General features: G+C 44.6%; 1 protein-coding gene across 1 annotated transcript in view; it reads left to right on the forward strand.

Moving 5' to 3' along the window:
• Positions 1-6502, forward strand: part of LOC105562504 (monocarboxylate transporter 4-like) — a 46297-nt gene extending 39795 nt beyond the window's left edge. Inside the window, exons 7-10 of the mRNA XM_012013404.1 lie at positions 1060-1342; positions 1962-2136; positions 2691-2897; positions 4768-6502. Of these exons, the coding sequence (XP_011868794.1) occupies positions 1060-1342; positions 1962-2136; positions 2691-2897; positions 4768-5213 (1111 nt within the window). The 3' untranslated portion in view covers positions 5214-6502. The remainder of the gene's footprint in view (positions 1-1059; positions 1343-1961; positions 2137-2690; positions 2898-4767) is intronic.
• The last annotated feature ends 5253 nt before the right edge of the window (positions 6503-11755 follow it).

Here is an 11755-nt window from a genome sequence, read left to right on the forward strand (position 1 = left end):
TGCCATTAGGCTCACTAGGACAGAAATGGGAACGTCGGGATACATTAATAAGTTAATCTAATGGCATTTAACCACATGCCATACGACTTGATACTGTAAAGTACACTTGAAAAGGGCGAAAACCCAGGGCCGAAACGTTGTGTGACAATAAAAGATATTTTTCCTGTAGCCAGTTGTGTCGAATTACTCAACCTAATTGTTAATTAATCACTGGCAATTTAATTATTCCAAACTGTGCTATTGTAATTTAAATAATTTTCACAGAGCATGACATTTATGTACGTGCATTGTTATACTAACAATAAGTAACGTACAATTGAACCTCTATGCAACAAAATTGTTTATTTGAGGAAAACAAAGCTGTTTTGCATAATGTGAGTCTTACCAGTGGGTTTTGCGCTACTTCATCCTGAAACGTGGGAGTCCCTTAAAATAAGATTTCATTAAAAAAATGTTTTTAACTTTGAATATATCTTACATTAATATTTTGAATGTTTCAATAGAAGTATTATTATTCCATCTTTCAAATTGCGGCTTTTGGTTCTTATTGATCAGCTGTTTTTAGCCTTACACTGTCTTAGAACTTGCAACGAGCGCTTTACTTTAATCTCAATGTTACATCTTTCCTTATCTTGTTACTTTATTTCAATTTCGATTTTATCGTTAAACTCAATTTCGGCCAAAGTGTCGCCTGTTCCTTTCCCGTTCTCACTGGGGCTCAGTTAATTTTAGTTGTACCACCTATATTTTTCAAAATTAAACAAATTACGTTTCCACGTTAACGTGTGTTGAACGTAATCAGCTAAACACTTAAATGTAAAAAGTGTTCCCTCCGACGCTCGGAGGCGATTCGCGAGCGAGAGGGCGAGTGTAACTGCGACGCGGAGGAACGCCTCGCGAGAAATTCCCTCTCGGAAATGCAAGTGCAGTAGTTTTCACTCGTGATATAAAACGTAGCTAAGAGACGTTGCGGAGGGCAAAAACCCGGGCACGGCGGAAAACCGTCGTCAGCTGATTCGACGTTTCCTTGCGCGATCGTAACCGTGCCTGTACCTTCAGGAAGCTGGGCTGGCGGCAGGGACTTCAATCGGTAACCGGGGCGCTCTCGTTGGCCTTCTTCCTGGGGCTGATTTACCGGAGCGCCTCGCTGTACCACCCTCAGCGGCGAGCCATGCTGCACCTGAAGAATCAGCGCGGCAAAGTCAAAGAGAAGAAATCCGCGTCGAAGGTACCGAAGCAGCCGCTGGTCGACCTGAGTCCTCTGGGATCGCGTCCTGTAAGAATGCTCATGCTGGCCGCCGGTGCTGCCGCTTTCGGTCTTTACACCCCCGCCTTCTATATCGTAAGTGCACTCAGTGATTGAGAGGGGTTTCCCTCTTTGATAACGCGCCTGCCGGCCCTCCTCATATCCCCGGAGACTTGGCGTGGCGGAGAGTCGCGACAAGTTTATTTCGCACTCCGCGTTACCAATTTGCCTTTCGACGCGCCCTCAAAAATTCCTTCTTCCGTACAAATAAGGGTAACCCACCCAGCGAGAAACGACTCGTCGAGTCGACATCGTTTCGACATCGATCGACGAGTCCTTTCTCCCTGGGAGCTTGAAGAGGAAGAATTACACCGATACTCTCTTTGATATCGGATCGTACAGACAAATCGCCACGGCCATTTCATTTCGGTCGGCGAAAGAGCGCGCTCGCCGAATATGCGCCGAAACGGTCGCGCGGGCGATTTCGTGATAGCACGTGGCGTTTCGGCGGAGAGTTTAATGACGCAGAAATCGAGCGAGCGTCGAGTTTCCTAATTTCGCGATTTCCGGGGGGTAATCTCGGGGGATAGACGGGGCCAATTTCGATAATCGATATTAGACGGGCGTCGTTACCGGCGTCATTGTCCGCGTTATCGCGGCGATCCGTATAGCGCGTTCTTTCCCCGCAGCCTTAATGAGAAGACATCACTTACAGGCTCTGCAAGGCTACCAGGACGGATTGGAGGCCAGCGCCCTGGTACTGCTGCAGACCTTTCTGGGCCTGGCGGCGGCACTCGGATGCGCGGCTTTGGGGGTAGTTATCGTCAGACCTTCCGCTCAGTGCCTAGTGTCCAGGCAATATCTCTGTCAGGCGGCGCTCATTGGGGTTGGTCAGTACACCTCGCGGTCGCTTTCGCATACATGCCCGCAGTTGACCGTAAACAAGCTCAAATTGCTAGATGTTCGCGTCCCCCCGTCCCCGCGTTGTGATAACGATCTAAAGCTCTTTTGCGGCTTTTTGCAGAACGGCAGTCTCGTTCCCGTACACTTTTAGCGTTTACACGGGACATATCCCGCTTCCGCTGTAGACTCTTTACCTCGCGATTATGTCGTAACGTGAAGGAGCGATTCGTATCTCGATAGTTAAATCGATCATTTCTCGCTGCGGAGCCCCGCAATAAAGCTCTCTTTGGAATGAAAATTGAACCCGGCGAACTTGTGGAGGCACGTCCCGTCGTGCGCGAGAAACGGGTCGATTTGACATTCGTAATCGAGTTTGCGCTGCACGCGAAAGTCTTTACGGGAATTACGCGCGGTGGAAAATATACAAGCCGGAAGATCGTGTGCCGCATGAATTTCGCGCGCGAACGATCTAGGAATTGTAGATTCGGGGATCACGCCTCAAGGATTATCGATTCGAATCAGGTTTCCCCTCTGCTTAAAGCCGTAGCTCAAGTGGCGCTTGGTAGCGTGCAGGGCTATCACGGACTCGTGCTGGCCTCCGCGCTTTACGGCGCCTCGCTCGGCGGCACGCTCTACTCCCTGAAGATGCTCGCCCTGGAGAGGCTGCGCGCGAGACACTTCGCCAGATCGTGGGCTTTGGTGCAAGCCGCGGAAGCCCTGCCCATCCTTCTCGGAGTTCCTCTCACAGGTACGCGCGGAAAATGCGAAATTTTAGGCTCCCAGCGAAGGTCTCCTCGGGTCGTCCTTGATTTATCTCGAGGATCATTACGAGGAGTCACGTAAAAACGACCTTTTTACTTCTCATCGGGACGCAAACTTATCCTGGTTCAAGGGTCTATATACTTACATGCGTAAAATAAGGTATCTGCCTCTGTGAAAGCCGTCGTGACGGAGTTGAAAGAGGAAGATCGCACACTTGTACGCGGGGAGAATCGCTTAAAACTTATCCTGAAAATCGTGGGACAACCATGGCATTTTTATACAACTTTTACCATTTCACCAGTAGAATGTATGGTAAAATTAAAAAAAAAACCCTCACCCAGCTCTTCCCAAGATTACATGATTTTCAGGACTTGAAAGAAAATTCTCTCCATGTACTATTTACTTTCTTTCGATCTCTCTCTCTCTCTCTCTCTCTCTCTCTCTCTTTTTTTCCTCGCGTAACACGAGACGAATTTTTGCGTTTAGTTGGCGGCAGATATTATACAAAGTAACCAGAGCCATTATACGCTCTCTACATAATATCTCGATAAAGACCCGCCGGCTCTGCGCCGTATCTATTATAAAGCGCGTAGTTACTTGCTCCTAAACGCAGATTCTTCATGCTTTCAAACGTCCGTACAACAGTATTAGAACTCCAGAACCGCCGAGGTGGGCGAAATCCGCTCTTCCGCAAGCTAAATCCGTCCCTACTAATGGTCTTACGGTCCCTGTGTATGAATTTAATGCCGGCGTCCTTAATAATAATAACGTGCGAGGCTTGGGGGAAATACGCTTCTCTGGCCTCCTCTTCTGCTGAGAGAGAATATTCAAGGAAGCATGACAACTGTCACGCAGATTCGTAAGACTCGAGGCGTACCGTACAAGTAGAGCTAGTTTTGGTCACTTTGAGCAGCTTAATTCAGTCGCTGGAATTTCATCGATTCGTAATTTCGAAATTTCCCCGCCACCGCCACAGTATTGTCTACGCGAAATTTTACGTTAGATTTAAAAATAAAGACAATCGACCGGCGTACAAGCGTTTAATGGGGGGGGGGGGGATCGAAGTCTGTTGCGAGTTAAAGAAAATCGAAGTTGCCTCTTCTTGTAAAAGATATATCGTTACCAATAGCTCCGAATCTTTCCATTGATGAGATTAGATCGCTTTGAAAAAGAAAATTTCTTGCGAAAAGTATTACCTCAGCCAGGGTTTAAACCTGGACCTTACTCCCTAGGCGGGCGTCTCACCAATTCGACCACTGTACATGCCCGCCTAGAGAGTAGGGAGGTCCAGGTTCAAACCCTGGCTGAGGTAATAGAATTAGAATTAGCTTCATTGTTCCCCTTAGGGCTACAATCTTCTTACATTCTTACTTATGCCGAAACTTATTCTAACTTGGCTGAGGTAATATTTCTCGCAATAAATTTTCTGCGTTAAAGCCCTCGGCCGGTTAATGTCGACTGAAAAGCTGGATTATTGTTATTTATTACTGGCAACTTGAAGAGATTTCTGTGTTGGTCTTTTGAAAATGCCACTATCGCAAGATTTCCAGCAATTCTCAATGATTGCTCCGCCGCGCGGTATATTTAAAAGAACGGGGACGATGAAAGAGACTCTCCGTTAAATCGTAGCGTATACCAATTACATTTCACACAGATTCCCTCCCCAAGTTATTAAAAATCCTTCCCGGCGAAATGAAGTCTTACCCATCCCAAGTTCTGTTCCTGCGAGACGAGACCAAGACCCCCGGATCGCCTCCGCCTTCCGTCCGGCTAACCAAGCCCCCAGAGTCGTTGCCTCCTTGGGGAAGCATAGACTGTACACAGAGCGCTTTAATCGCACTTCGTCCTCCCCACAGGTTACATGAACGCGAGCAGCCCGCGGGTGGGTTACTACGCGTGCACGCTGAGTTCCTTGTGCGGCGCGGCGCTTCTCTTCCTGGTCGGCTGGGGACGGCAGCCGGCGTCGCAGATTCTGCCGGGGCCGCATCTCTCGAGCCTCGGCATCGTGCCGCCGCCCCCGCCGTGCGTGTGCCCGCCGCCGCCGCGGCCCCGGCTGCCCAAGTCGCAGTCCCTCCACGTGCCGCTGGACGTCGAGGATCACATCGGCATGCGCGAGCGCGACTTCGTCGAGCGGGTGCACGACCACCCGATCGTCGACCACTACTGCCATCCGCAGTTCCACGTGCCGTTGAGGCCCAGCAAGAGCGTGCCGGAGGGTCTCGGCCAGCAGGACCCGTACCGGACTCGGCCGCGACGCCACCGCGACATCACCGTCATAGAGCAGATCACCACCAGCGTGTAAGGCGACGGGGATGGCTCGACCGACCCTGTCGGCGCGCGTCATTAGGCTAATGGGCACCAGAGAGTTCGGCAACGTTCTTTTACCCTAGGATTTTTTAATTTCGCATTTGTCCCGGCATGATGTATGGATGAATCGTGACTTTTGTCTCGGTAAAGAAAAGGGTTGGAAGGATTGAAATCTGCTGAGAGAGTAAACCTCCCACTTGGACCCGGTTGCACCAACGTCGGTTGACCTGAACCTTAGCTTAATTCACCCTTCGTCTCTTTCGGAGAAAAACAATTGGAAAGAGACGAAGAGTGAATTAAGCCGAAGTTAAAATTCCGTGATGTTGGTGCAACCCGGCCTTAGTGGTTTATCCTAGTAGCCAGATGGAGTAAACCTTCCACTTAGGCCCGGTTTTTCATTTTCTGGTTAAATGTTAACCAGAAGTTAGTCGTTTACCTGTGTCTTCCCTGGTAGCCAGCTGACGTCACTTCCCTGCTGAAAATACCCGATTCAAACCGATAGATATCGCATTGATTTCTATAAAAATTAATCGGTTTCAATTCGATATCAATCGGGCCAATCGGGCACCGGATTGATGGAAATGCAAGATCAATCGGATTCAATCCGTAATCTGATTCAATCCGGTATTTCCAGATAGAATTAAAGCAGTAACAATCGGTTTCTATCGGATTTTCTTTTTAATACAATTTTTCCGGATTGACTTGAATCCGCGCCAATCGGTTCCAATCGGCGAATTTGTATCTGAATTGTCTATTGTTTTTAATACAACTTTTCCGGATTGACTTGAATCCGCGCCAATCGGTTCCAATCGGCGAACTTTTATCACGGGTTGAAACCGATAGACGCGGATCAAAATCTATCTGGAAATTCCTGATTGAACACGATTCAAATCTGACCCTATCCGCGTCAATCGGTATTTTCCGCATCAAGAATCCAGATTCATGCGGATTCAAAATTTTCAATCGGTTTTAATCGGGTATTTTCAACAGGGTTGTCTTTATTTTAACGTCGAAATGTCATCAGAAGTGTCATTTTGACGTGAAAATGATAAGTTACGTTAGCTGGCTATCTGGGTTCTTGGATAATAATATAGAAAAAGGTAGAGAGTCAATTAACCTCTGGTTAACAGTTACCCAGAAAATGAAAAACTGGGCCTTAGTGGTTTATCCTAGTAGCCATTGTTTGCGCCCAAAATGGACTTCAAGAAAAAGAATTGATTGAATTAGCGACGTCGCAAGCGCAACTCCGTCAAGCGTCGTACTTTACTTGACTACGGGGTGCCACTGAACGGTATCCCAGGAAAGCTTTCGGAGACATTCCGAAGAATACGCGGACACTAACGTTCCTCCTTTCTTCCTTTCTTCCTTCCGTTCGCCTTTCTTTAAAAATAGGTTTCCTCTATTCATGTCTCACCTTCCCCGAACTATTTCTGCTATTCCTCTTTCCTACGTTCTGTCTCCTGGAGCTTCCTTAGGACACTGTTCAGTAACATCCACGCTACAGTCAACTTGATGAAGCGCTGGTCGGTGTCGCTGATTGAATCATTTTTTTTCTCAAGATCCACTTTGGACACAATGGACGAAAGTGTGTACTAGGCGGTACTTTACTATTTCAAATGAGCAGCTTTTAATCCTTTTAACCGGTATCTTTACAGAAATAAGAGCAATGATTCGTCCACACGTCTTGCTGGGACAACTTAACAGTATCGTTGCGGTAACGGCGACACAGCAGGGAAGATGAAACGCGCTATCGCGTTTCATCGAGCGGTTATATTGATTTCAGAACTTGTACCAAAGGTTCAGGAAGCTACTGTAAAAGCTTTTACCTCCTTGTCCTTCTCACACTTCGGAAGTCATGTCGGAAAAGAGCGGCGTGTATCGCGTTTCTCTTTGTAACTTACGTCGCGTTTTGTTATTACAACGCTATCCGCTGACTTACCTGCCCTCCCCTTCGCGCCCGTCGCGTAAGTATAATTTGCCGGAGAATTTAGGGTGGCTCGCTCGAAGGAAGGTTGGGGACCATTAGCGTAAAAGCCGGCGCGCAGTTGCGAGCATAAGCGGAAAGTAAAATAGTAGCTGTGAAAAAGGAAATAATTGCGCGCGTCGTAGGCGTCGCGCAAGTTGGCTACACACGCGATCGTAAATCAAGGACGGGAACGACAATGACTATTGGAGCTCCTCGGAAACAACCCCGCTAGGTTGCTTCACTAGCTGCTAGGCGATCGAATATTGAATGGAATTAGTTAGTAAAAATCTGTATCGAATAGACGCGAATCGAATGTGTATCGCGCGCGTATTAAGAAAGTACTTATTCGTGTTGATGCGCTTGTTTCAAGTATTAGGGGCAGGTTGTTTCAACCCCTTAGGCCCGGTTTCACCAAACGTCGCTTAACTTTAATCTCAGTTTAGTTCATGTCTGTCTCTTTCTAAAGTAACAGTTGGAAAGAGACAAAGAACGAATTAAGCTAAGCTTGAAGTTAAACAACGTTGGTGAAACCGGGCCTTAGGGCGGTTAGAAGGTTAATTGATTCTCCGTCTCTTCTTAAATAATAAGACGGAAGAAGATAGGGAGTCGACTGAACTCTGGTTAACCTACGTTTGTGAAACTGGCCCTTGTGTCCGCTTCTACCAACGCAGATGAACTTCAATCTCGGTTCAAGACACACTTAATATCTTTTTCTAGTTTTACAAATTAGACACAGATAAGAAGTAATTTAAGCTGAGATTAAAATTAACCTGCAGTGGTAGAAACGATCAGCAGTAACTAATAGTTAAATCATATGTCTTTGTTTCTCCTTTAAATTAAAAAAAAGATAGATATATAATTTAACTATTACCCACACAGCAAAAAATGTCACCAAGGTATCGGGGAGATATTTAAATATTAAGATATCTGATACAGAAAGCTATTCGGATATCGCTTGGATGTCTGAGAGGTGTCTTCCAGATTCTAAAAAGTCATGATTATTTCATCTGAGATATTACATCTGATTTTATGTCAAATATTAGATGCCTACATTTTTGTGAAATCGGATTTGACGTATTACGGAATAGGCAATGCGATAAACAAAATATATATTTTTCTTTATCAGTTCCGGCATAAGTTATTAAAGAACACGCCCATAAATCAGCCTTTACTTTTTTTATACTATTATTGTAAATTCGTATTTATCTTTTTAATTTTTTATCACACTAATCCTCTTTTTACTAGATAGGTTTAAAGAGCTTATTTTGAGGAATAGTTAAATAATACACAATTATTTAAAAAACGAAACAAATGAGACAAAAATAAAACTGGAAAAAACTTTTTTCAAGAGATATCAGAAATGTGACATTTTTTTAATATTCAAGATATATCATCTACGAGATATCTCAAAATATGGCCGGTGAAACGGTAACTGATTACAGTCTCAGATATATTTTGCCGTGTGGGTAGCTTTAGCTTAGTAACAGAAGTTGGAAAAACCGGCCCTAACTGTCGAGGAAACGACCGTCCGCTGGCTGGATGCATTCGACGGCGAGGTCGCTCGCGGCCGGGGGAAGCGATCGTTCTCGCGGCGAGTCGTAATCGAAAATTCCCTCTTCTCCTTGAAGAAAATTTCATCGAGAAATATTATTCCTGTTCTTCTTAGAATAACGCGAATGACGATTACAGACGGCGAAAGAACGATCGAGTGGCTTCATTTCATTTATAAATACACCTTTCCGTTCGGCTCTTCACGCGCGGGTCGTCGTCATCTACATGCCGCGACGGATGTAGAACGGCGAATAGTTTTGAATGCATTATTCTCAAACGGGCATCACCTCCTTGGCCCTCGGGCACCCGCGATTATTTGCATTTCGAACGAGGCGAATTGACGAATCGAGCTCGACCCGAGTTCGCGGGCATCGCGTCGTCCGTTTCCACCTTGACGTTGACTGTCCGATTAGCCGGCTGCGCGAACCTTTCGAACCGATATCTTCCCCGTCGTATGGAATTTCGACGTAGCATTTATTTATATACACATGTACGCGTACACATGTAAATTGTGATTAAAAGCAGACGCGTCGTTTCTCGATAGCGAGATGGAGATATATGTATGTACGAGCGCACGGAGCTGGTCTCCGGAAACGCCCCGCCGCAGGTATCGTTGAATATTAATAGGTATAAAACATCGCGCGGACGCCTTTCGAGCGAGCGTAAAACGGTCCCGTGGTCGGACGCATGCGAGAGGATCCCTGCGAGATAAATAGATTAGGGCGAACCGCGACCGACCTTGCGAGGCCGCCGACTTCTCTCGTTTCGTTCAATTGAACACTGGGACACTTCGCGACTGTGAAATTCCTTCATGCTACAGATTTCTGTCTAGGAGCCTACCCGTGCACAGATTCTCGTACAGAATTAAAATACGTTAAACAGCCGGGCTCTTCTCACTCCTCGTGTCTCCGCAATTCGTATTCGCTGTAAAAGGAACACGTTTACGTAAACGTGTTATCGCAATGACTTAGCTGTGTACTATCACGAAGTGTCGGCTCTATTCCTATCAGCGTGTAAGGCTAATTATAATCCCGAATCACCTTACGGTAACATAATTAGTACCTGAATATTAAGTGCTCTCGGTATCTAATGACGTGAGCGACGATGCTAGACGGTAACTTGAGTATTCCTACTTTCTCGTATAACACGTACCTTGCTGTATGTCGAAATTAATTACACACGATACGAGCCGTCGTGCCGTCTCCTCGCCGCAGTTAATTTTGATCGATGAGAAACGTAGAAAGTATCGCGAAGGTATTTGCCGACTTGTAAGAAAGTAGTAACGTAGATTATACACATAGAACTCGTAGTTGAATTTGTCATAGTTTGGGCAATGTTATTACGTAAGGAAGTCTACAGAGAATAGAATTTCCTATATATATATACATATACAATGAAATCCAATTAAATTAATACGCACTGCCGTATTGATTCAATCTCTGGAAAGTGGAACAATCTCCGATTCGTGAAACGAACGATTTTCAATTCGTGTGACGTCTCGTTTGGGAATCAGAGTCAATCAGAACGTATCCTCTTCGGCTTATAACGTTTCCTTTTTCTCTTTTTACACATTCCCGTTTTGGTCTCCGCGTATGTGGGTCGCGATTTTTTCTTCCGAGTTGGCTAAGTGATATAAATTAGGAAGTTAAAGCTGTTAGAGCGGGGGCGCACGATGTACGGGGCCAGAGTCAGGCTCCCCAGGCGTAATTTATAGCATTTAACGGTCACATAGATGAAGAATCTTTCGTCATTTTCATTCCTGAAATCTGAACAGCTGCCGCAATTCCTCTATTAAAATTGTATTACACACTGAAAAAGACATTTCGCTACCACAGCTAATCATGATTTGCTACAAATATATTTTGCTGCCGTAACTATACATTTCTAAACCACAGCGAACGGTTTGCTGTCGCACCTAATACAATAGGCACAGTAGCAAAGTATTAGCTATCACAACTAAGTATTAGCTGTCCATATTTCACAACTGCAATTTAGTTACCACGTGTAGTTTTTAGCTACAGCAGCTACATTTCTTTCTGTGCGTTACCATTATTGAAAATAACGCGGACATTTTAGGATGTGGACACTGTTCGTGCTACAGTTCGCCGCACGGATAGAATTTGAAACGTGCGCCCCTGCGTTAAAGCGAAGCTGTTTTTACTACATGTAATTATCGACGCGTGTCAGGCGGCGAATTTGTTAGATTGTAAAAGTTGTAGTCTATAATGTTACAGAGTATTTCTTAGTCGCGTTGAACAAGGTATCCGATTTCTTTGAACCAACATATACGAGGATCAACGTAAACGTTACCAAGTCTTAACGTTCGTTACGAGACCTTTTATAATATAAATATATATATATATATATATATACACACATTAACTTTTGATGTGATGAATTGTTTGTATACTGTCAATTTTTATAGGATATAATCGAGTCTCGATTTTCGATGGTTGAACGCACGCAATGGAGAAATCGCATGTGGTAATCTTACCAATTCATCGACGAGAACGTCTTCGTGTTCTGTCGGGACATTTTTTCCTAAGCTAATCTCACGCGATCATTAAATCGGAATTGTTAACGAATTTACACATTTAGACATGTAGTTTCCTTCGGATTGTAAACGATTTTGGTGGAGATCATGGGATTCGTTTATGTCACTATATCGTAGTATTCCGTTACACGAGATTTACGAATTATCTTCACTCCTTGCAATTTGATTGTTTAGCAGCATTTTTATAATAGAGATTTATCTTTACTGCAATTGTAAAGCATGTTTTGATTACTAATAAATTTAGTAAATGTAAGAAATATTTAAACAAAAATGATTTAGTTTTTGTTTTTTTTTATGTATGACCACGTATTTATGTATAAACACGTATTTTTATTTAATGAGGTGCATAAAGAATTAAAGGGTAACAAAAGGGTAAACTTAAAACTTATGCATTCTCATGAATTTATTACTGTGAAAATTAATGAAACCATTGCGGTAATAATGCTGGTAGTAATAAATTCACAAA

The sequence above is a fragment of the Vollenhovia emeryi genome, unplaced genomic scaffold, assembly GCF_000949405.1.
Source record: "Vollenhovia emeryi isolate VEMERY1.0 unplaced genomic scaffold, V.emery_V1.0 DF939187.1, whole genome shotgun sequence".
Taxonomy (NCBI): domain Eukaryota; kingdom Metazoa; phylum Arthropoda; class Insecta; order Hymenoptera; family Formicidae; genus Vollenhovia; species Vollenhovia emeryi.